Raw genomic sequence first — 25,332 nt, forward strand, 5'->3', positions numbered from 1 at the left:
TGTGTGCACGCACGAGGCCCTTGCCACACACAGCAAGACGCGGCAAGCGCATTTAAAGCAGATCTTGATGAGGATGTATGCGAAATTCTTCCGGGTCGCCTGCAGGAGGTTCGTGGGATCTTCACCCCGGACCGAACGCCCTTGGGCTTGGGCATCGGCTGCGATGCGTCGTCTGCAAGTGCAAACGGAAAGTTTTTAGCAGATGATTTTGAATCGGCTAGCTTTGTCTCTCGATCGCAGTCAGTAGTTGAAAATAGACGTAATTGTATCAAAGTAGGTACCTTGTAGTGGAAAGTGTTGCAGAAGCACTTGTCTTTACAGAATTACTTGTAAATTGCTTTCTTTGCAATTTTTTTATTGTTTTTTTTTAACTACATGTTGAGTGAAAAATTACGGTAACTGTCTACACATGAAGAAAATAAAAACAACAAGAGCTCCAACAATCAGAGGACGAGCCGGTGGTCCTGGAGGGGGGCAAGAAGGGGTGCTTTATAAACTCCGGCGCGCTCCTCCGTGGGTCAGTGCGCCCGAGCTCGCCAAGCCGACACAGTCCCACGATGCGTGCCCTGGTCCTGCTCGTCCTCGCCGTGGTCGCCGCCGTGGCCGCCGCGCCCAAGAACCTGCGTGAGTACTCGCACCAAATTTGAATGGATTCACCGAAAAAAAAACACAACAACTTTGCTGACGAACTACTGTTTTCCTTTCCCCCTCAGCAAGCACATGGAAAAAGTGTGACAGGAAGGACCCGCTCTTCAACGCGTGTCTGCGTGAGGCTATCCATGTGGCGATTCGCGAGCTCAGTGACAAGGGTGAGACTTGTTTTTAATCTTTTATTTCAGCCGCATTTTTTTGTGTTCATTTGCGCTATGTATTTTTTTTTGCAGGCGCGAAGGAGCTGGGCGTGTTTCCCATTGACCCCCTGCGGCTGACCCGCGTGGACATCGCGCAGGGCACGGGGCCCGTGTCCATCGACCTCCACTTCACCGACCTGGACATCTACGGCCTCAAGAGCACCGAGCTGGACAGCGTCGTGTAAGTTTGCGTCGCTGGCAATCACCAGAACCATTTTGATCAGTGAAGCTTTTGCTTTGTGGTAACGCGACCTGCTTGTTGTGCTGTAGTGGCGATTTGGACAAGATCCACTACCACGCGTTCGCGCACATCCCCCAGGGCATCACCCTGAAGGGCCAGTACAAGATCGACGGCAAGGTGCTGGTGCTGCCCATCAAGGGAGAGGGCCCCTGCGAGCTGCATCTGGGTACGACGCCGCAATAATTGCAACGTTCCAGACAACACCTACACCTTTTTCGTGAAGGGAGATGCTGCACTTTTGTTCTTTCTTGCAGAGAACGCGACGGCCCTGGTTGACATCCTCGGGGTGCCGGTCAAGAAGGACGGCGTCACGCACGGCAACATCACGGACTTCATGTTCACGTTCAACACGACGCGCCTGCGAATCAGGCTGGACAACCTGTTCAACGGCAACCAGGACCTCAGTAAGTGGCTGCACCGTCGGTGGCTTGCTTGGCATCTCGCTACCTTCTCATTCAACATTATTATTCTGACTCGCAGGTAACAACATGAACGTGTTCTTGAACGAAAACTGGATGGACATCTTGAACGAACTGAAGCCCGCAATCCAGGACGCCTTCGGCGCTGCGTTCAAAGAGATCACCAGCCGCATCTACTCCAGAGTGCCCTACGACAAGCTCTACGCCTAGTTCCTAGGCGTACAGAACTTTCTTCACTCTTCAGTGTCTCACGAACCACCCAAACTGTAATTTAACGCGTGCCTTAGATAATTGAAAAGAATAAACAAAAGACTCGAAAACTTATTCGCGCGTTGTTCCTTTGTGAGCCACCACTGCTAAGCGCCCGGCGGGTAGGCAACCCATCTGACGTCACGCGGAACGCCTGCGGCCAGCGGTGGCGCGCTCGCGTGGCCGATGGGTGGCCTACCCTCGGTCCCGCAGGCGCGCTCCGACGCCGTCTGTCCGCGGTCTGCGGCTTCTGGGCGTCTTCCAGCGCGGTCCCAAGGCTTCCTCCCCGGGTGGCGAAGGTGGCCGTCGAGGCTGCGGCACGGATGAGGGCGGAAGTCGGCGGCGGCGCACCCCAAAGGTGGCCGTCAGCCGCCGCAAGCCCCCGAAGCCACCGCAGGCCGCGCGGGGCTCTGCACGCTCTGCGCCCTGCTCTCCAGGAAGCGGTTGATCCCGCCGGCGAGCCTCAAAGGCGGGGAGCTTCAGGGGACCGGGAATTTATGCGCTGCACGCGACCTGGGCCCGGGCCCCGCCGCGTCGTCGCGTCGTCGTCGGGGTGCCGGCCAGACGGGAGACGGACGGCCGCCAACTGCAACTGTCGTGGACGTCGGCGACGACGTCGTCAACGGCGACCTTGCCTCACCGCAGGACACGCCGCCAATAGAGGAGAATCTCTGCCCGACTTTCACATTGAACCGTCGTAGTTCAATCTGAATCGAGTTAAGACAGCCCTCGGCACGCGGCTATACCCCCCGCGCTGGGCGGTGTATCGACGCTGGCCTGGAGTCGCTACCGGCGCGGGGTATCGCCAGCTCGGCGCAGAGGCGCCAGGGGTGTGGTGCTCGGACTTACAGTGCGCTGAGTGGTGAGCAAGCGAGCGGTGTGGGCGTTGAGAGTGTATTACCTAAGACGGTTAAACGAAAAAAAAAATCCCCAAAAAAGTTCAAAATTGCTATTAGTGTTGACTTTCTGCGGTCACTGCGCCCTTTCGAAGCCGTTACACCGTTCTCCCTCCACGGGGTGGCGGTCTTTGGGCCTGGCATGCCTTTGCTACGGGAGCAGTGCAGTGGTGAAGTTGGCCGAGTCCAGGCCGCTCCTTCGTGGTGCTCCTCGGAGTCCTCCACCCGCCGCCGCGTCGCCGCAGCGCCGCGTGTTGACGTTGCGTCGGGCGTCGCGAAAAGTGACGAGCGGCCCGGCCGGGAGAAATATGGCATAAAAGGAGCCTCTCTCGCTCTCACGCCTTTCTTGTCGGGGCCGGGGGCGGCCGGGGGCCGGGCGAGGCCGCCGCCAGCGCGCTTTGTGCCGCGGGGTCTCGGGGGTGGAGACCTACTATTATCGCCGTGTTATCATTGCGATGACGGCGTCTGTGTGAGTGCGCGTGTGCGTGTGTGAATGCGCGTGACTGTGTGAGTGACTGTTGTGGATTCGGGACATCATCCGCCAGGAGCTCGACAATGACGAGTAATTCGTCCTGCGACGTCGTCGTCGTCGAGGTCCTTGTGGCGGACGCGGTGAACGCACCTGCTGTCGCCCTCACTGTGAAAAGCGCGTTTTGTCCGCGTTTCTCGGCTTATTATTCGGGGCGAGATCCTTCTTTCTATCATTCCGATTTCGGAGTGAATCGTCGCGCGAGGGCCACTCCACTCGCCAGACGGACCTACTTACGGACGAGAAGGGGAAGGGGGGGGGGGATGCAGTGCCGTGATTGGCCCGGCAGGCGTCACACTGCAGCCCGTCCAATGCCTGCCCAATGGGGCGGTCGGCCGGGCCGAGCGGCTCGCTGGGCAAACAGCGCTGGAAATAGCAAATCCTGTTTTCAATGCAAACATGGCAGCGGCCGATGATGACCAGCCAGTCAGGCGGCGTCTCCACGCTGTCTGCGGGGCGCAGGGCGCAGCGTGGTCCTTGCACGGCCTGGGCTGGGCAGGGCGCCTCCGCGGCAGCCCTGCAAGGACCGACCGCCGTCGGCCCGTCCGACTGGCGGCTGAGTCAGACACGAACCACCAAAGGCCAGAGTGAAGCGACCGTAACAATTTTACCGTTCGAATGGACGAACAAGTCCGTTCTGCTCGCGCGGTTTTCCCGACGTCACCTCGCCTTCCTCTTCTTCCTCTCCTCCTCCTCCCAGTCCTTGTCCACCATCTTGCCGCCAGGGCCGCCAGGGGAGCCTCCCCTCGGCTCGCTCCTCCTCGATCGAGAAGTGGCCTCGTCAACCCCCTGACAGACAGCCTGGGGCTGGCCTCTGCTGCGGCCGAGGCGGTCGAGGCCCTGGAGGCCCTCGAGCTGGAATTGGGGCTGGCCGAGGGCGAGGGGGTGATGATACGTCGACGTCGAACGCCAAATGCCGCGCCCCGGCAGGCCGGCCACTTGAGCCTCCCACCCACGCACACCGCCATGCTGCCACTCGAAACGCTGGCAATTATATAGGAATGCCACTCGCGGGGCGTCCCGGCAGGCCGCGGGGGCGCGAGAGAGACGGAGCGCCGAAGCGCACTGTTCGGGATCAGACCAATACCGGCCCATTCAGCCTGACCGGAATGTTTACTCAGGATGACGACGTCCAGGACGACGGCCAGGACGACGGCCGGGGGGAGGCGCGGGGCGGAGGGAGAGGCACCGTCACCACGCCGATGAAAGGCAAGGAGGCGGGCAGCGGTCGTCCTCGTCTTCTGCTGCTGTTTTGGGATTTCCTGCGGCACTGGGTCAGCCCTGAGCGAGAGAGAGAGAGAGAGAGAGAGAGAGAGAGAGAGAGAGAGAGAGAGAGAGAGAGAGAGAGAGAGAGAGAGAGAGAGAGATGGATGTGGAATAAAGGGCCTTGGTGGTGACGCACAAACTGTGTCGTCTTAATTTTTCTCAATGAAAATCAACCTTCAATGAGAAGACCAAAAATCCACAAAGACCGCTACGTAAAATCGTTTTACTTTTTACCGCCAGCCAGGGAGCTCTCGAGTTAAATGTCTTAACTATTTGCAAAATGCACTAATACTTGTTTTTTTTTTTCGGTGTGGGCCCTTGGCGCGCGTGATTGAATGTGTGTCGTGCGTGCGCCTGTGCAAACAGAGCGCCGCGCATGGACAAGCAGGCGAAGCAGGCGAAGCAGCGGTGCACTCATTCCGAGGAGTCGATTCGCCGCTCCGTCTTTGTCCCACTCACGGGGCCTTCCGAGAGAGAGAGAGAGAGAGAGAGAGAGAGAGAGAGAGAGAGAGAGAGAGAGAGAGAGACTCTTCGAAATCATCCTGTCCTGCCGTCGGCCACCGTTCTGTTGGCTCTCGTCACGATCCCAAGTGACTCATTCATTCACAGCCGTTGCCACAGCGGCGCTGCTGCGGCACTCCGAACACACGCAGGGAAGGGCCCACTTGCACCGAGAGGTGTTCAAGAAGAAGGTTCAATGTTGGCACGCAACGCACGAAGAGAGTCCGTACTCTTTTTGGGCGAAATACCAAAGTTGAACCAGTGGGAAGCGATTTTTAATTTAATTTTAAGGGAGGGTGTCCACTTTGCCCTGTGAATGGTCGCCTGAGCCAACAACATGTATTGATTTTCAATCTTCCGATTCGCGAACACCGGATATTGATGTTGCTTTCAATGCCGATTTAGCGGTGTCGGCCGTCACATAAAAGACGCGCGACCGGACCTTAGTGCCCAATAGGCCGCGAGTGGCTGGGGCGGGCTGGAGCGGTGGAGTGACTTGAGCAAGACGTCCCTCTTGTCCACGAAATCGTTGTTTGCGCACCAGACGGCCACCCTGCCGCATTGCCGCGCATTGCTGCACAGTGTGCGGGGCATGCGGTCACCGTCCCACCCATTCACGGCTAAAGGCTCTATTTACAAACCACACGCGTCTCGCTGCCTTCGGCTGCCTCGCCCACAGAGCGAGGTCCATTCAAGGCGACAGACGAGGTGAAGACGTTTTGCGGCAGGTGACACTGTAAATCGGCGATTGTGCACGGCTGGCTGGCTGGACAGTGCACACACTTCCGCCGCGAATGTGAATCCGAAAGCCAGGATGGCCCCGTTCTCACCTTGTCGCAGCCGTCCCAGGCTTCAAAGGGAGGCAGGGACGACGGCGCCAACAACAGCCCGAATCCCAATACCAATCCGACGCCAGCGCGCCAGCGCCCTTTGCCGAGGCGAAGACGTCACCGCGTGGATCGGCTCGGCCATCCCGTTGACGTATTTATACATCGAGAAGTCGAACGCTAGGCAGGACGGACGGACGGACGGGCAGACAGACAGACAGACAGACAGACAGACAGACAGACAGACAGACAGACAGACAGACAGACAGACAGACAGACAGACAGACAGACAGACAGACAGACAGACAGACAGACAGACAGACAGACAGACAGACAGACAGACAGACAGCAGACAGACAGACAGACAGACAGACAGACAGACAGACAGGCAGACAGACAGACAGACAGACAGACAGACAGACAGACAGCAGACAGACAGACAGACAGACAGACAGACAGACAGACAGACAGGCGCAGCGAGTCCCTGCTTCCGGTCAGGACGAGAGGACAGCTCTGACAATGGTGAGGTGGCGGGGCGGCGAGCCGGCCCCTGGGCCCTGGACGGTCCGGGACGGTCCTACGGTCCTGGAGGCCGGAGGGTGTGTCCAGCCCGGCTAGCCGTGCGGGGCGGGGCGGGGCGGGCGGGGTGGGGGTGGGGCCGGACCCTGTTATTTCAACAAATATTGTGATAATTCAAGTGGCAGCGTTCGGCAGACCACGGAGTGCCCCGGCCCGCCGCGCGCACCGCCCCGCCCCGCCCCGCCCTGGCCAAACTCACGGTCACCCACAGGTATTGCTGTCTCTGTCTGTCCGTCTGTCCTTCTGTCTGTCAGTCAGCTCGGCTATCGCCCCACTTATGCCTCTCTAATTTGTATCCGGGGAAAAGAAAAGCAGAGGGCTTCTAAAGGTCCATGATCCCACTGTTCGCTGCTCACTATCTGTCCTCAGCACTACCTTGATTTTTCCTCACGTGACTTTTTCGAAGTTTGGGTCAGCTCCATTAATAATACAACAATTCCAAACTCACGATGTGGGCAGCTAAATTTCCGAATAAAACATCAATCCTGCCTTACCCTGCCGTCCAGCGGTCTGGCGGTCCAGCGTCCCTTCATGACCCGATCCCAAGAGTGGTCCGATATAAGCGCCCGGAGACGGGGCTGGAAGCACGCAAAAATCGCAAGTATGAAAAATACATTTAAGGGATATTTTTCTTGACTGTTGTCGCAAACGAGGAAAAGTGAGTTGGGCCAATGTTTTGATTCGGTGGAGTGGGGAAAATCGGTCCGCCGTCGGCCCCGTGCGCCACCGTCCGTCCACACTTTGCAAAGGTGACATTTTTTTTCTGCTCCGCTCGATTTGGTTTTGGAAATAAAAACAATTCCTCGAGGCTTCATATTGAAATCCCCACGGGGACGAGAAAAAAGAAGCGCCAGATGCGATCGTTTTTTTTTTTTTTTTTGTGCCCACCGCCTTCACGTTTTCGGAAATACGAAAAGTCCGCGCGCGCTCAAAGAGAGAGAGATAGAGAGAGTGAATAAAAAAGATTAGCGAGGGGGCGGCCCAAGCAGAGGCATGCAGACAGACACAGCTGATTGAGTTGGACAAAAACACTGCAAACGGATTCGCCCGCCATTTGCAATGGTAAAACGGGCCGCCCGGCGACTCGGCGACTCGTCGCAAGGAAATTGACAAACCTGCCTCGCATTCAAATTGAGATTCGGCCTTTCGGGAGGGAGCGGTGAGAGAGAGGCGGGCGTGATCCGCCGGCGCTTCGTCTCGGTTTGATGTATTCCGCGGTCGCGGCTACAGCAGACGACGCGGGTTCAAATCCTAGCTCCACCATATTTTTTTACGTTATGAAAAAAATTAAAATTTTTGTTTTTTATTTTGAGAGTGACGCGGGTCTAAATCCCAGTTCTAGAAAAGATTTTTTGTTAAACGGACTCCAACCGATCGTGTGACCCCACCAATGGATTCGTCGTTCGAAGAGCAATCCATTGGTGGGGTCACACGTTCGGTCCTAGTCCCATGTAGCGACTCCGGAGCTCAAAACGCGTCTAGAGTTTTGGCCACCCCCACCGGTCTTCTGGCCCACTGTGCGTTGGGCGTCGCGGGACGTCGGCACGCGCTTCGCGTGCGCTTCGCGTGCCACTGTCGATAACGAATTTGCATAGGCGTGGCCGTGGCCGAGGCGGGCAGACACGGGCCCAACGCAGAGTGGCGTGGCCGCTACGCTCCGCACCGCCAAAGCGCCTTAACGCACAATGGGGTTATATGCCGTGCCGCCATGCGATATGGGGTAGATTTGCGTGCCGCGCGTCTAGCGGGCCGACGCACGGGCCGCCGGACAGACGGACAGGCAGGCAGACAGGCAGACAGACAGACAGACTTTTTGTCCTTTTTAATTCGTCGGTCTGTGCAACGCAGTGCAAAGTGGATGTAACCTCCGCGTTGTCATGGAGATGCCGGGCCCTATCTCCACGCCGCAGCGCGCCGCAGCGTTTCCCGCCGCGACCTGCCAGGCTCGCCACCCTACGTTTCGTTTCGAGCAGAAGGCAGCGAGAATCGACCCTGGCGTCGATAGACCTCGATAGACGGGGCGGTGAGACATTCCAAGGCGGTGCGTTCTGGGGGCCAACCGTTTCACGGATTAATTCGAAAAGCCGGGGGTGACAATCATCGATGAGATGAGAAATGAAATCCTTCCCACGCATCACCTTCGCGACACCTTGTTGCGTTGCACCTTGTCGCACGGAGACATTTCCCGATCGTGGGACGAGGCCCGTCTGGATCGAGATTACTGCATTGTCGGATTGTTGCGTCATTTTCGTCATTTTTCTGCACGGCACTGGAAGGCTGTTGGAGGCCGAATCGGATGAATCACCCGCCCGCCCCTTGGGACCCCGTCGACGGAGTCTTGGGAGGGCCTAAAGACCGCCTAAAGGCCCAGAGGCGAGCCAAGGTGCCTTCTGCCCGTCATCGGCTCATTCAAGACCCAGTCCATGAGCCGCATTGTACGAGTAAGGGGCGCGCCGATTCAATGGACTTTTGCTCTTTTTCTTTGCCCTCTTTTTTTAAATATTTTTTGAGTAGCCTGGATCGATCTAACCAACCCGTTGTGGTTCGCAAGTCACTTAGATGACGGCATCATTCTAGTTTCAGTTTTTTACTGCGTTGGTGCAATCATTGATTCGAGAGAAAGCCTCCCTAGATAGTTTTTTTTTTTTATTCCTTACTTTGAATCGCAATTCGAGCGTTAAAGATCCGACGAGCGGCGGCCACACTGCGATAACAAAGTAATGACGTTGAGGCGGGCGGCGCACCACAAGGCTCACCCCTACAGGCTGATTCCGCTCCGTCTCTCTCCCACTCACGGAGCGCCCCGCACGGGTGCGAGAGAGACAGAGCGAAAGCCTGCTGCACCCGTCCAGCCAAGCGAGACCCTGCCCTGCCTGCCTTTGCCTCCCCGGACTCGAGACGGACCACCCCGGAGCATTTGTCTACCGTCCTGCCAATAATGCCCCGCGATTGACTGCGAATAATGCGACTTGTTGCGATAATCCGTGGCGTGTAATTTGAGTTCGGCAGCCGCCGCCCAGTGCTGCCAACACGCCGCGCACGCCGTCAGGTTTGAGGAAGGTCCATCGCGGAGCCCGCAAAACGTTTGTAGTAAAAGAGAGGCGAATTCCACAGAGTCTCAGTGAGGTTACGTACATTTTTTTGTGGGGGAGAGTGGCACAAGAAGCAGGGCTAGAGGTTTCCCACACGTAATTTTCTCTACCGTTTTTACGCCGCGCCCCCCGTGACAGCAAGACGACAACACTAGAAAAAAAATGAAGAAGAAGAAGAAGAAGCAGCAGCGTTGTGTGTATTTGCTCCCAATAAAAGCGCAGCGCGTCTTGCGTCCCGATACATGACGGACTCTCTGACACCTGCTGACGCTGCTGCAGACGTGATGCAGCACCTGTCACACACGGCGAGGCGCGCACACTCACACACACACATACACACATGTGCCGCTGGGGCTAAGGTCGTGACAGTACTCGCCCTCGGTGGATTAGCGCGACATTTACTTCTTTTCACTCTCATTTCTCTGACTGCGGTGGGGCCTCCCTGCGTCGGGGAGCGCCTCCCCCCCCCCCTCCGATCTGGCCGCGCCAGACAGCTCGGCCCCATCCCTCGTCCGCAAGGAATGCCTGCCATGCCGGGCCAAGCTGTGCTCATTCATTCGATGAAAGGAACCAATTGTGTGTGTCAAGTTTAATCCCCACACACAGACAGTGTCTTGCAGCCCGAGTTGGAGCCGGGCGGGCAGCGGGCTGAGTCCTGGCCGGGGTTTCCGCACCGAGGAAAACGGGTGGCTTTTCTTGGAAATAAATTCGTACGCGTTAAGATGTTCGTGGCAAAGCAAGACGAGAATTAGCAAAAATGATGGAGTCTATGTAGCTTGACCCACCTCAAAGTTGACCTACCTATATATTAATTAATAAAAATATAAATATAAATATTAGAATATAAATATGGGAATATAAATAGGAGTAATATAAATATTACCAAAAAAAGTTGACCCACCCCACAGTTGACCTACCCTATATTTTTGACTTGACCGACGAAGCGCGACGGCCTCGCGGCAGGGGAAGCGCGACAGTGTCGCGGCAGGGGAAGCGCGACGGCCTCGCGGCAGGGGAAGCGCGACAGTGTCGCGGCAGGGGAAGCGCGACAGTGTCGCGGCAGGGGAAGCGCGACGGCCTCGCGGCAGGGGAAGCGCGACGGCCTCGCGGCAGGGGAAGCGCGACAGCGTCGCGGCAGGGGAAGCGCGACGGCCTCGCGGCAGGGGAAGCGCGACAGTGTCGCGGCAGGGGAAGCGCGACGGCCTCGCGGCAGGGGAAGCGCGACGGCCTCGCGGCAGGGGAAGCGCGACAGCGTCGCGGCAGGGGAAGCGCGACGGCCTCGCGGCAGGGGAAGCGCGACAGTGTCGCGGCAGGGGAAGCGCGACGGCCTCGCGGCAGGGGAAGCGCGACGGCCTCGCGGCAGGGGAAGCGCGACGGCCTCGCAGCAGGTGAAGCGCGACAGTGTCGCGGCAGGGGAAGCGCGACGGCCTCGCGGCAGGAGAAGCGCGACAGTGTCGCGGCAGGGGAAGCGCGACAGTGTCGCGGCAGGGGAAGCGCGACAGTGTCGCGGCAGGGGAAGCGCGACGGCCTCGCGGCAGGGGAAGCGCGACGGCCTCGCGGCAGGGGAAGCGCGACAGCGTCGCGGCAGGGGAAGCGCGACAGTGTCGCGGCAGGGGAAGCGCGACAGTGTCGCGGCAGGGGAAGCGCGACAGTGTCGCGGCAGGGGAAGCGCGACAGTGTCGCGGCAGGGGAAGCGCGACGGCCTCGCGGCAGGGGAAGCGCGACGGCCTCGCGGCAGGGGAAGCGCGACAGTGTCGCGGCAGGGGAAGCGCGACGGCCTCGCGGCAGGGGAAGCGCGACGGTGTCGCGGCAGGGGAAGCGCGACAGTGTCGCGGCAGGGGAAGCGCGACGGTGTCGCGGCAGGGGAAGCGCGACAGTGTCGCGGCAGGGGAAGCGCGATGACGTCGCGGCAGGTGAAGCGCGACAGTGTCCCAGTGACAGTAGACGATACTTCAAAAAAATTTATAATAAAAATATAGGGTAGGTCAACTGTGGGGTAGGTCAACCTTTTTTTGTTAATATTTATAACACTATTATTTATAGTCCCATATTTTTATTCAAATATTTATATTAATATTTTTATTAATAAATATATTGGTAGGTCAACTGTGAGGTAGGTCTAATGAACAGCCCCGAAATGATGATCTTTTTAACCCCGGTGGTCTTACATGCATAAACGACCAGCTTTTCGTTATTATCGACTTTGTCTAAAAATGTGTGCATTTCGGATTTGCGGCGGTCCGCCTCGCGGCGGCTGAAGGGGAACACTTTCCCTCGCCCGCCCCACCCCACCCCGCGGTCGCCAAACATTTGCAGAGTTGTTAACTTCGCGCGCCACCAATTGCGAGAACGCCCACACTGCACGCGGCGGCAGGCAAACACGCCGCTGGAGAAGTTGAGTCTCGCTGGAGGCGGCTGGAGGCGGGCGGGCGCCGCTCGCTGGAGAAGGGCGGCAAGTCGAGTGTACACTCTCGCAAACTATCAAATTCCATAAAATCCAAGAGAAAAAATTCGAGAAATTTTTTTCAAAACCCCAAAATTTAAAATATGTTTTGTGATGAATTTTTTTGCAATTAATGTGGTTGATTGAATCAAATTTTAATTTTGAAAAAATGGAAAGCCGAAGAGACATGCGTTGGTCAAACTGTCGTGTGAAATAGACGTGAACCGGACCGCCAACGGCCAGGACCGCTCCATGAATGGACATGTCCGTGACTCCCCTCCGGTTCTTTCTAAATGATTTCCCCTCCGCGGACCCCAGAGAGCTCCCAGACCCCACCGCGGACGCCGCGGACGCCGCGGACTGGATGGCGGCGGTGCTCGACCATTCCCCCTCCCGGCGGCCCGCTCGGCCCGCCCCTTCCCCTCCCCTCTCGCTCCCCTGCTCCCCTTCGCGGCGTCGCGACGCCATCTTCGGACTCGGCCGGGCCGACTCAGCGCTGGATCTGGATTCGATTTAGAATGAGGGATAGGCGCGGCCGCGACCGCGCGCCAGCCCTTTTCTGGAGGGGTCTCTGCTCTGGCGCTTTTTGCGTGCGCGTGTGCAAAAAGAAACCAGCCCGAGGAAAACACACGGAGGAAACGGAACGGAACAACAATTAGTTTAAAGTTGTTTGGAAAAAACCATAATTTAAGTTAAATCAAAACAAAAATAATTTAAGTTAAATCACAACGAAAGTGATTGAAATTCTAACGCTACAAAAATTTGTAAGTTGAAACAGAACGTAAATAAATTAAAAGAAAATGGAACAATAGTAGAAATAAGTTGAAACGGAACGAAAATAGGTGCCGTCGGTGTTCGAACCCTGGTGCTGGCCATTAGTGCCCCGCACCGCAAAATCGAGTATGCCCGAGTCCATGCCACCGGCCATGAATAAAACCAAACGCGGTACACAGCGCTCCACGCCGCTCCACGCCGTCGGCAGCCATCGGGTGCTGCGAGAGTACAGCCCCGGAGCGCGACGAGACACTCGAGCGAAAATTGAAAGGGAGGCTGGCGGGGCGGAGACGGGCCGGCGGGGCGAGGACGGCGAGGACGCGAGAATGAGCCCGGGGCTGTTTTCCATCCCACCGAAATAACACAATCTGCCACCGAACTGATGAGTTTGTCCCTCGACCGCGGCGATGATGGCGCCCCGCCGGAGCGGCGCTGGAGCGCGAGGCCCCATGGCGCGCCATGCAAGGAATCGATGACGCCCACACTGGAAAGGCTGAAGCAGGGCGGGGCCGCGGCCCGGGGCACCCGGGGCACCCACACTGGAACTGCCGCCGTCGACGCGACGACGGCGACGACGCATTTCTAGGGGATCTACGGACGCCCGGTTCCCAAATGAATCACTGCGGTGTCAAGAGAAGAGAGCTCGTCGCGCGGGGAGGGCTTTCCGTCGCCCTGCCTCTCTCGCACTCGCGGGCCGCGCCGCAGCCGCGCGAGAGAGACAGAGCGACGGCGCGGCGCGGCGCGTCGGGGTTAGCGCCCTCCTGGCATGTCCGCGGTGACAAACGAGCGGGGAGCCTTCGGGCCCTCAGGTCGCGGCGCTATTACGATCACACACTCACACACACACGTAGGCACAGTAACTACCAAACTGGTGGCGGTCTTCGACGTGCGGCGGCGTCCTTCCAGAAGCACTACTTGATCTTCGCGCGGGGTCGACGACAAGGTTCAAGTCCACGGCGAGGGCCTCGCGGCACGGTGGCGGCAGCGTCTTGAAGTCCAGGGCGCGGTCGGCGGGCTGCGGCGCGGGGTGGTTATCCACGACGCGGGCCTCGCGGCACGGCGGCGGCGGCAGCATCTTGTAGTCCTGGACGCCGCTCGGCGAGTGAGGCCCGGGCAGCACGGCAGGCTAGGCAGGCCGTCCTGCAGGACCCTGGCCGCACCTCGCGCCAGTGTGCTATCACTGAAAACAAGGCGCGCCCCGCCACTGTTAAGACACACCGCCACTACAACCACTTCGCCACCGCCGCCACCGAGGCGAGCCAGCCCGCCAGCCAGCCAGCCCGCCAGCCCCAAGCGGCCGGCAAAACAAAAAACAGCGACTTGGCTGGCAACATGCAAGGGTGCGATGCCCGATGCCGTCGCTTGCTCGGTCGGCGAGCCCCTACGCGGCCGCCAGGCCGATGCCGAACAACAGTGATTTGTGTCTCTCTCGCTCGTGTGCGCGGCCTGGGGCCGGCCTGGGGGTGCGAGAGAGACAGAACTGTTCAGCCTGCTGCTCACTCGCGGCCGCACTCGTGTAACGACCCACGTTTTATGCAGACGCGGCTGTTTCTGGCAGGAATTCCAGATTTTGCGCGCGAATGCGGGTCGGAGAGGGGGTGACTGAAGAGACGGCGCCGCGCCGCTTTACACGAATTTACATATCGTTTTGTTTTTGTCGTGGCCGCCGCAACCACATTGCAAACGCGCGAGTAAGTCATCAGTCAAAGAGAGTTTGCTGCCGCAGAATTTACTGTGTTGCGAGCACACCCGAAAAGGACCTCTCTTGAACCAAGAAATTTTCAAGTACGTAAATTCACTTGTTGCACGTAAATTATTCTGGTTCAAGGAACGACTTTTGCGGGAGTAGTTGCCTTGTCGATTCGGTTCTCAGCACTTTGCGCAAGTGTCCACGGCAGTGCACCCACACTGTAACCAAGTTTACTCCGTGCCGCACTGCCGCACCATGTGGCGACTCGGAGCAAGGGGTCAGGCTTTCCCTGGAATGGCTTGGCCTGGCTTTGCCTCCGTCCGTCTGCTATTTTTCCCCCCGATATCGGAAGGGCTGGTCGCGCGTCTATCCGTCCGCCCGTCCGTCTATCTCGCTCCCTCGGCCGCTAGAAGGGAAGGACGGCGACGAGGATAGAAGATAGAACGAAGGGGATTTGGAAAGGCTTTGGTCCTCTAATCACACGGCCTTCTATCCGACCGGATTACTTAGCTGGCAGCCGCAAGAGTGCGCAATGCGCTGCCAATTCGTCCGGGGCCGCTCCCCCTCCCCCTCCCCTCCCCTCGTCCCCCTCCCCCCGCTTCCAACCCTCCACCGCGGCTGACTGGTGAGCTCACTCGGAATAACAAACCGGAGGTAAGTTTATATTAAAAACAATTTCCTTTTCTATCTGGGGGTTGGTGGGGTGGAGCGGCGCGCGAATCCGTCGGCCGGGCGCGCGCGGCGAAGAGAGAGAGAGGACGTCGAGGAAAAAAGATTTGAAAAGGGAGCATCAGGCGGCAGGCGCGGCCCTGGGGGAGGGTAAGCGAATTTACCGGGGGGAGGGGAGGGGGCTGTGGCGCTCTCGCTCGGTCTCATGCGATACGTGAGTGTGTGCTTGTGTGTGTGTGTATGTGTGTCTGTGTCTGTTTCTTAGTCTGTGTTTTATTCTTCGCTTTCAACGCTCCAAAAGCAGCATAGTTTCTCAACTTTAAAACTTGAACAGTTTCAACACTTTCTTGATTACAATTTTAAAATTTTTATCTGACGAAGATTTTGTGTTTTGCATGCTCCTCTCAGACAGTGCGATATCCTCAAAGTATGTCAGTCCGGTCCGAGGCGTGCGGGGCCTTGGCGGCCCGGCCTGGGTGGGGGTGGCGGCGGCGGCCGCTCCAGAGGCGCGTCGGCGGCGTGGCGTCGCGGCGCCGAGGTGCGAACGGGGCGGGGCCGCGCGGCGACGCCGCATCCCATTGGGCGCCGCGAGGCCGCGCGCGGCTACGCGGCGCGGCGGAGTGGGGGAAGGGAGGAGGCCGCGGGCCGCGAGGGCGACCGCGCTCAAGAGGTACTTGTGGTGCTCCGCGACCGCCGCGAGCACCGCGAGGGGTGAAATACGCACTGCAATACACCCCGCCGCCGCGGCCGCCTGTGAACTGCGTGCACACTGCAAGTTCGCCTCAAACTACCGCGATTGCCAGTGCTGTCGCTCAGTTACAGAAAGAAGTTTTTTCCAGCAGATGATACATTTATGTACTCAGACGCAAAAATAGAAAAAAGACAGGCCGCGATCGTCGCAGTGCCGCCACCGCCCAGTCAAAACGTCGTTCAATAAACCGCGTAAACCGTCTCGTGACACTGTGACACGCCGAGCGCCAAGCGGCGCAACGCGAACCGCAAAACGCCAAGCTTGTTTTCCTGCGAGGAAGCAAACAGATGAATATCAACGACCTTGTTTAGTTTAAAATGTTGTTCCGCCGGGGTTTGTAGCGTTTGTAGGGTTTGTATTGGCTGCTCGGCGGAGAAATGGAAAGTTGATAGTTGTCCACGCGTTCCGCGCGCACACACTGGCGGGGTGCCCGCCGTAGATTAGACCTATTATCTGAGCAAACATATTAGCGTAGGTGCATGTGTACTTTACCTGCACCCCTCTCTGCTGACACTAGTGTTTCGTCGCCCGGGCCGCGGCACTGTAGCACTGCCAGTCTGGTAGCCACGCCCCGCCACGCCCCGCCACGCCCCGCCACGCCCCGCCACGCCCCGCCACCCCTGCTGCAAAGCGGCAGGCCCGGGGGCAGCAAACATTTATTGAGTTATTTGCACGACGATTTGCCTGGCAACCGAATCCCCCACGCGTGACAGCCAGTGGCAACGTTTCTGTTGAAAATCATTATGTCCGGGCAACTGCAACTGACCTAATTGGCCACATATAATTTTTACTCTACAAAAAATGATGAATTAAATTAGTTTTAAAAAACAGTTGAGCGTTAGTTAGAAGATTATGAGCGGAGGGCCCGCAGTCTGCCGCGCCGCGCCGCGCCGCGCCGCGCCGTGCCGCGCGCCGCACCATGAATCGGGGCGGCTGCGGGGGCTCGGGTTGCGCGCGCGTCGTATGACCTCGACACCCAGCTCTCTAGTACTCAAGAAGTGCGTCTCTCGCGTTGCGCGTCGTCACGAGGCGCTGCTAGCACGCATCGCGTAGCTGCCCACCTCGCCCATTCCCTTGCCGAGACGCCACGTCCCGCCGCGCCCCGCCACGCCCCGCAGCAGTCTACACACACACGCACTTGAGCCTTGAGTGCGTAGAACGCGTAGTGCAGCGCCCCCCGAACCCCTGCCCCTCTCGAGAAGCGGCGCGGCAGGCGCAACTCTTGCTTATCTATCTTGAGGTCGGGTGCGGGTGGCGCGCCGGCCGGCCGGCCCCGCTTGGAGATGTGGCTGACACGCCGCAGGCCGCAAGGCGCATTGCCCTAGTACCGAACACAACTTTTACGGGTATTGAGTATTTATGTGATTAGCCACCAAATTGTGCATCCTCGCGTTGAAACAACGAAAATGATACCCAACACAAGTGGTATCGGACATATGAGTGTCCCACCGTCATTGCGAACATGTTTAACGCAAAACAATGGCACGTTAGGATATTCAAAAGTTATACTAAAATTGACATTTTCATGAATTACCATGTGTAGGAAATTTGTCAAAAAAAGAGTTCCGAGTGTTTACTCTTTGAAAGAAAGAGACAAAATGTCACATTCATACATTTCAATAAACATTCTCATAAGTATCATCTGCTTTCACGTTAGCGTTAGCGTTAACGTTTTTTTTTTTCAAAATCAACTTTTTAACTTTTTGGCAGTGTACTCCTGAAAAACTCCGGCGCGCAAGGGGGGAACGCGGCATTTTTTTTTCGCTCTGCTTTTTTTCCGGCAGCGAAGCGGCGCGACTCAAAGCAGCCATCACGCTTCTCGCCTGAGCCGCCCGACCGCAGAGTGAATCCAACTTCATCCCCAAAGCTCATCCTCCCCCCTCCATCCCTCTCCCCTCCCCCACCCCTTTCTCGCTCGCCTTCCGTTAAATTCTCACCATCTATACGACGCCGGCTTCGTTCTCTGAGGCTTTCGGCCCGCTTTCCCGGTTTTCCGCCAGCCCCCGGCGTCGCCCTCCCGTGCCTGGAATCGAATCGGAGGCCCCCAGCCGACGCTCCAGCAGCCGAGCCACCGCGAAAAATGCTTGACCAGAGGGAGGATTCGAACCTCGCTCCGGCACGTTTTCCACACGCGTGTGCAGGAAAAACAAAAGCGACGCGATTAGCCGAACGCTGCCACGTGCGCTCCACTCCACCGTAAGTCTGCTCCAACCGCCTTTCCCTGGACTGCTGTGCTGCTCGCTGCCTGTCACGCGTATCCCTAAGTCAACACAGCCGCGCTCAGCGTCTCATTCACCTTCGGCCCTGCGGGGCCCCGAAGCCCCGCGCCTCGGAGACCTTCCAGCCGGCGACGTCGTCACGTCTCGTGTGTCACAGCAGCACGGCAGTCTTGGAGGTGGTCCGGAGGCGCGGCGCCAGGTCCGCGGACGTCTCTGTGGAGTCGCGCAGGACAGACAGCAGGGCGCGGTCTTGTGGAGCTGCGGCGATGGGAGTACTGCGACAAGGCAAGCGCCGCGGCCTCGTCCTGGGCGCGGCGCTGAGGGTCTTCGCCTTCCCCGCACGGCCTCACGTGCCCGCTCGTAATTAGGCGCAAATCATGCTGTTGGTTTTTCTCGCCCTTGGAAAGCCGCCCCGCGTCCCTCCGAGTCCCTCCGGGTCCAGGACGAGCAGGCGGAGGTGGGGGGTGGCCGGGGGTGGCGGGGACGTCGGCCGGCCGGGGGCGGGGCCGAGCGCGGGGTGGGGCGGCCCTACGGTGGGGTGGGGGTCGCGGCCGACCAATGGCGGCGCTCGGCGCGGAGCTTCCCCGCTCGGGGCCGCTCGGCTCGGCCGACGCCCGAGCGGCCGACGGTGCGAGCCCCCTCGCAGCCAGGCTTGTTTTCACTGGATTGTGAGTCTTTGTAGCGAAAGGAAACAAACCCGGTCGGGGCTGGTCGGTGCACGGGCACGGCCTTCGTGACGTCGCGAGCGCAGTGGCAGTGCAGGGCGCCGTGCTGCAGCCGCGCAGGAGTCGGCCCGAGTGTCGGCCGAGTGGTGAACCAGTGCAGTGCAGTGTTGTGTTGTGATGAAGATGAGTTAGTGCCGCGCTCCACCATGCAGACCCTGTTCGGCGACCAGAACGTTTACTACCGCATGTCTGGCCACCAGGGCATGTCCGGCATGGGCGTGGGCGGCATCTCGGTGTCCGGGGCCATCGGCTCCTACCCGTACGACCAGTACACGCGGTACGGGTACTCGGGGTACCCGCAGCAGATGCCGCACAAGGACATGGTGAAGCCGCCCTACTCGTACATCGCGCTCATCGCCATGGCCATCCAGCACCAGCCCGAGAAGCGCATCACCCTCAACGGCATCTACCAGTTCATCATGGAGCGCTTCCCGTACTACCGCGACAACAAGCAGGGCTGGCAGAACTCGATCCGGCACAACCTGAGCCTCAACGAGTGCTTCGTGAAGGTGCCGCGCGACGACAAGAAGCCCGGCAAGGGCAGCTACTGGGCGCTGGACCCGGACTCGTACAACATGTTCGACAACGGCTCGTACCTGCGCCGCCGCCGGCGGTTCAAGAAGAAGGACGCCCTCAAGGAGAAGGAGGAGGCGCTCAAGCGGCAGATGCAGGTGGGCGGGGCGCCGCCGCAGCAGCAGCAGCCCGTCAAGCAGGACAAGGAGGACAAGCTGGCCAGCAAGGACTGCAAGCCGCTCAAGCGGGAGCCGCTGTCGTCCTCCGGGGACCACCTGAGCGCCTGCAAGTACCTGCACCAGGACGTCAAGCCGCCGCCCGCCATCCTGGCCGACGTGCAGCAGGCGCCGCAGCACGCGCTGGACCCCGCGGCCCTGGACGGCGGGCCGGGCGGGCCGGGCGGCGCGGCCGCGGGGGTCATCGTGGGCCCCGGCTTCGACACGCTGAGCGCCACGCCGCAGCCCGGCTACGCGCGCTACCCGTACCACTGCGCGCAGTACCAGCACCCCGCCGCGCACCCCGCCGCGCACCACCACCAGCAGGTACTCCACCAGCAGCAGGAGGACGTGCTGGGCCAGCAGCAATTCGCGCGCCACGCGCACGCCTGGTACACGCCCGTCACGCCGCCGGAGGCCGCCGCCTCGCCGGACACCGCGTCCATGTACGACGGCCACAACCCGAGCTGCCAGCTCGGCGTCGGCCACCAGGGCCACCAGACGCCGCACCCGCACTCGCACCCGGTGTCCCACCACCAGCACCACCAGCAGCACGTGTACTACCAGCAGGACTGCGGCACCGCCAAGTACTAGGCCAACTCTCGGCTTTTCTCGCTGTCGCGCGGCCATCGTCCGCGATGTGCGAAAAGGTTACCTCTGGAAAGTCGGTGGACGCGGATCTTTGAACTCATTCATTCCAAAAAACGTCGCGGCAATATTATCACGAGGGTTGTTGTTGTTATTGTTTTATCCAGTGAATCTCACCAAAGTGCAGTGTTGTTGATGTTCTTGTTGTTACGGGGGAGGCGTTAATCAAAGCTCGCAAATTGTTTTTGCTTTTCTGGATTGAGTGTACCTTAATTTTCAACGAACCGTACTTATTGAAAATATCTCCAATGTTTACATTTTTTCAGTCTTTGTGCACCCTTTGTTTTTTGGGTCCACCTGTGACAGTTGTCTCTTGAGTTCGAAAAATGATGCTAGTGTCGTGTGAGCCTGTTGAGCCACTGTATCTCTGAGTCACGAAAAAGACTGTCAAACGATTCAAGTAATTCAACAATTGGGTCAGTCTGAGCTCCTGGAATTAAAGTGCATTTTCTGTTGTTATCTCCTTTTCGCTGGCTTTCCACAGCGGTGTAGCTAGGCTGCAGTCGCTCTTATTGTGATAAAACGGAGTGGGGGTTTGTGTGTCCTCGTCTCTCTTTTGACGCCAACGATTAAATGCTCGATTTGTTTGGAAAGATTTTGCGCCAAAACTTTCAGAACTTGAGAACATCGCGAATTTGTACCGCGATTCGAAAGTGTCGCTTCATTTCCTCCGTACCCGATTCAAGATCTTTCCGAACAAATGCGCAGGACTGTTGCATTTAATTTGCGTCGTTTTTAATTGTTAAGCTTTCTTAATCAACTATTAGTTTATTTGGTCTCGACCGCAATATTAACGCGAGTTGGGTGAAACCTGTGATTTCAGTTGTCTAGAATTTGAATTTCTAGGTAACATATAAGATAGTATTTATGTGTGAGAGTAAGTATAGATAATTTATATATGGGGAATGACCAGTGACTTGTGGGGTTTTATGTATAAACTGATAATGGAAGATGATTAATTTTCACCTGTAGGGATCATTCTTTCTTTTGCCTCAATGGGAAAAAAATACCTGATTGTTATAACTGTCATAGCTGTGTATATAAGAATGTGTGAACAGTTTTAGATACAAAAAATAATGAGAAAATATATTCATTGTATTTCAAATATGTGTACATTTAAAAAACCATCCATCGGTTAGTCACAAATCACACTTTTTTTTTTGCATCATCACGAAGAACGAAAGCTGACCAAAACTTCCAAGGGAGATATTGTCTGGGGCCACCTGAAAAGTGTGCCAATGTTCGCACGACTAACTATTTACGCTTTGGGTGGCATGCGCTCTCGCTCGCTCTCGCTCGCTCCGCCGGGGCTGTGCGTGTTTATCTTTGTGGTTTCCTTCTTTAACAAAACACGCTGAACGCGGGGCACGCCGTGGAGCACGCGGAGTCGATGTTTACAAAGGGCGTCTCAGCCTGCGGCCTGCGCACACGCCAGCTATTATAAAGGCGGCGGGGCTTTTTGGCTCGGCCTGTACTCACTCAGTTTAACTTTTGATTCCGCGTCGCTTCTTATGGGAGCCTCGCGAGGCGGGCCGAACTATAGTGTAGGTACAACATGTTCAAGTTTCAAGTTAGGGGTTCAACTAGCAGCCTTGGGGTGGCTTCACCCACTCCGCTGCGTCCGACCCGAAACCGCGCAAACGTCTCCACGACTCGAAACCTGAATCAGGCCCCGCGGCCGACTCTCTCCATGCCAGAGAGTCCTGAAATAGATCATCGTTTTCCCGTAAGTTGGCCGAAGTTGGGTCTACATCGGGCCTGGGAATAGTGTTACGAGGTGAAAAGTGCCTCGGGGGCCGTCATCGCGTTGGAGAGCGGCGCGCGCCGCGCCCCCTGCCGGGTGACAGACTAACTGCGGTATAAACGCTCGGTTTAGCCGGCTAGGGTTGTACCGACGCTCGGTTTTTAGGGACAATTAGGCAGTATTGACTGCTCGAGCTGCTTCTCGACTTCTTTATCTTCCAGTGGCGGCGCTAATCTGCCGGAGTTTTCTTTCATTGGCGGGGAATGAATTAACGAAGGAAAGAAAAACGCAAACTGCTCCTCAACTTTGCCCGCTGATCTGATTACCGCAAAGTGTTGTTCTTTTTAATCTGCGGGCCGCGGGAGGTGGGCGTCGGCGCCGCAAACTCAATCCTTCGGGGAACTCTTCTCGCTGTGTGCCCCAAAGTGTTTACCCCGATTCGCCTCGCTACGGCTTCTCTCCCACAGTGTGATAGTACGGCTTGGGGCCTGTATTCCATCATCGCTGGGAGGGAAAGGTGCGGAGAGACTGGGCGGTGCTCCCGGGTCTCTAGGCGCGCCATGCACCCGGCTGCATGCACCCCAGAGATGCATCAGATGCAACTGCGGCGCGAGCAAGCCAAGCAAGTGTCACGCTGACAGCTGCAGGCTCGTCGGACACGGCCGGCGAGGCTTCGCGCTTCGCGGGGTGGCCGCTGCTGCCAGCCGCCATCTGCGTCGTGAATTGCGAGCAACTCGGATTTTACTCAAGTGACACGACCCACTAACTCGCACACTGCGCAGAAATTTGTAGTCCCTTTCTGACAGAATCAGTACAGAGCATGACATTTTCATCCCTTTCAAATGATGGCAGTTTAATCACAAATTGATGACATTTTCATCATGGGTGCGACAGTAATGTCATCAAATTTCGATGTTCTCGTGAGCGAAAATTAGCCTTGAAATTGTCATAAAAAAGGCAGCCGAAATTTTCACAGTAAAGCTGCGCGGCGAAGAAAAAATCAGTGCTGGTGACAGGAGCGACCGTTCTTTTTTTTTTGATGAGATTTTTTTTTTTTGAGGGTAGCGCTGCGTTTTCTGCAGGTGAGAGACGTACGAGTCCCCGGGGAGCCATCGCCAGCCATCGCCAGCCATCGCGCTACCCGCGGAAGGGGAGCGGTGCCGGCGGCCGAGGGGCCTGCCTACTCTGCCTGCTGGTGTTTACGGACTGCAGGACAGCTACATTGTGCCGCACCGCGTGCGTACAACAGGCGAGATTCAAATACACACAGCCGAAAAACCGTTTCTTGAAATCTCGCACTCGTCCGGAGGGGAAAAACTGTGAAACAAACTACAGAAAGTTTTCACAGCAACAAAAAAATTGCGACATATGTGGCGCGAAACAGCCGGCGCGACACTGTCGGCGGGGCGCTTTGACGGCGTGCTCGGCGTGCTCCGCGTTCCTGGCGGCATTCCGGTGACGTCGCCGTGACGTCACCGTCACCACACCGTGATTGCGGGCAATTAGCGCGAGCACTTTACAAACACAACGCGGGACCGCTTGGTTGGCAGCACGTGCGCGGCGCGCGCGGCGGGCCGAGCGTCGTTCTGTCTCTCTCGCACTCGTGGGGCGTTCCGGGCAGGTGTGAGGGAGACAGAGCGACGACTGCCAGTCAGTCTGCAGTGGCGGCGGGGACGCGCCGGGACGCGGCGGGGACGCCCTGCTGCGCGTCCGCGAGCCCCCTTCCTGTCTGTCCGCCCTCGGTCTGTCTGTCCGTCGGTCCGTCTGTCGATATGCAAGCCCGGGGCGTCGATTACCGACTGCGGCGCTGCATGTGCAGGCGGCCACCACACTGCCAGCACTGCCAGTGGGCGTCCAGCGCGGCGCGCGCATCGCCACTTCGGCCCATTTGAATATCCCGCGCCCCGGGGCGTCTTTGGCTGGCCGGCCAGCGCGTCGCACCGGACACCGCGCACCGGCCGCCGCGACACCTCCGGCTGTCTCTCTCTCTCTCGCACCCTGCGGCAGACCCACGAGTACGAGAGAGACAGATTGACGAAAACGACCGACCCCGATCGAGTATAGTTTTTCATTTCCTGGAAAGGAGCGCGGCACACCGTCAGTCGCTGTCTGTCTCTCTCGCACCCTCGCGTGACGCCCCGCGAGCGCGAGAGAGAGAGAGAGACATCGCCGCTCGAATCAGCCCGCTAGCCGCGCGTTACGCCTCGTTACGGCAGAAGCAAGCGGCAGCAAGCCACCACGGTGTTTGTTTGGATGTGGCCGCCCCTCCCCCTCCCCCCACACGCTGCAACATGTTAATGTTATTCCTGTGACTGCCGGTCCAGACCACCACACCCACCCCCCTGCGCCGCCCCTGCGCCCCTACGTACGGTGGCACAAAATACGGAAAGAAAAAAAAGCTGCACCGGCCGGGAGTCGAACCCGGGATCCATGTCGTGCGGGGCGACCCCGCTGACCACGCGGCCACCACGCGCGCACGCTGCACGGGTGTCACGACGCGCGGGGGGAATAATGGATGTCCCGCGTCTCGTTCGGACATGGCGATTCTCTGTCGGCGCGCTGCTGCGGGTCATGAGGCGGTTGACGTCGCCGTCACCCGTCATCGCCGTCCTGGTGGCGGCCGGGGCCGCGGGGCCGGGGAAAGTCGGGGGGGAGGCGAAATTAAGTGACGAAACGGCGCGACGCCTCCTTATGACAGATGAAAGGGGGCAGACGTCTTTGACTGGCGGCAGGCCGAGGCAGGCGAGGCAGGCGTGCAAACGTGGCGGAGCAGCATAAACCCGCGCAGCGCCAGCGCGCAGCACACACGTAAACGCGGCAAATTTGGCGTGCCTGCTCCGCCTGCGCCGCGCGCCGCCCAAACGAAGCGAGCAGCGGCAGCGAAGAAACTCGCACAAAAAAGAGCGGAGGAAAAAGAGAACCACGCACAATTACCGCCAAGTCGAGAAAAATTCCCGACTGAAAAACAATTTGTTTTCACATATTTTTTCCGGCGTAGCGGCAGCAACGCCCTCAGGACTGCCGAGCGTGAAGATGAAGGTCCTGCCGGTGGACCGCGCCGTCTTCGGGGAAGAACGCCTGCCTTGAGCGCAGGCGCCCAGCCGTGCTGCACAGCCCAGGGGCGGGGGCGGGGGGCTGGAAAGGGGGCGGCGGGGGCGGCAAGCGTAGGGGACTTCATCGCCACGTCCAGCGAGCCGATAGTTTGTCTGCGCCGACGACGGAGTTCTGTCAAGGACGCAAAGCTCGTCCTGTCCGACGACGCTTCCGGCTGCTGCTGGCGCTGGATATGGCCGCTGCCGCCGTGGCCCGCGCGTGGCCAGAATAGATTTTCCAGGAATCGGAGGCCGCCCCCCCCCCCCCCCCCGCCCCACCCCGCCCTGGAGCGCGCTGTGCCCTTCGATCCGCGGTGTACGGTGTAGGCCCCGGGGCGAGGCCGAGGCGCAGCGGCGCAGCCCCCAATAAAGCCGTTCACGGAACCGGGCGTTAACAAA

At 58.4% G+C, this 25,332-nt stretch overlaps 2 protein-coding genes across 2 annotated transcripts; both read left to right on the forward strand.

Moving 5' to 3' along the window:
• The first annotated feature begins 488 nt into the window (after positions 1 to 488).
• LOC117640379 (protein takeout-like) lies at positions 489 to 1,835 on the forward strand. Its single transcript, XM_034376852.1, has 6 exons — positions 489 to 624; positions 714 to 809; positions 885 to 1,032; positions 1,122 to 1,258; positions 1,347 to 1,496; positions 1,573 to 1,835. Exons 1-6 carry the CDS (start codon positions 558 to 560, stop codon positions 1,719 to 1,721), a joined length of 747 nt encoding a protein of 248 aa, XP_034232743.1. The 5' UTR covers positions 489 to 557; the 3' UTR covers positions 1,722 to 1,835.
• Positions 1,836 to 18,691: 16,856 nt separating this feature from the next.
• LOC117640055 (fork head domain-containing protein crocodile-like) lies at positions 18,692 to 21,143 on the forward strand. Its single transcript, XM_034376273.1, has one exon. It carries the CDS (start codon positions 18,868 to 18,870, stop codon positions 20,041 to 20,043), a length of 1,176 nt encoding a protein of 391 aa, XP_034232164.1. The 5' UTR covers positions 18,692 to 18,867; the 3' UTR covers positions 20,044 to 21,143.
• The last annotated feature ends 4,189 nt before the right edge of the window (positions 21,144 to 25,332 follow it).

Source organism: Thrips palmi, unplaced genomic scaffold (genome assembly GCF_012932325.1).
Source record: "Thrips palmi isolate BJ-2018 unplaced genomic scaffold, TpBJ-2018v1 HiC_scaffold_12, whole genome shotgun sequence".
Taxonomy (NCBI): domain Eukaryota; kingdom Metazoa; phylum Arthropoda; class Insecta; order Thysanoptera; family Thripidae; genus Thrips; species Thrips palmi.

Coding starts and splice junctions, on each gene's coding strand:
- LOC117640379 (XM_034376852.1), top strand. CDS start 558: ATGCGTGCCCTGGTCCTGCTCGTCCTCGCCGTGGTCGCCGCCGTGGCC. Junction 625..713: donor CGCCGCGCCCAAGAACCTGC/GTGAGTACTCGC, acceptor TTTCCCCCTCAG/CAAGCACATGGAAAAAGTGT. Junction 810..884: donor TCGCGAGCTCAGTGACAAGG/GTGAGACTTGTT, acceptor TTTTTTTTGCAG/GCGCGAAGGAGCTGGGCGTG.
- LOC117640055 (XM_034376273.1), top strand. CDS start 18,868: ATGCAGACCCTGTTCGGCGACCAGAACGTTTACTACCGCATGTCTGGC.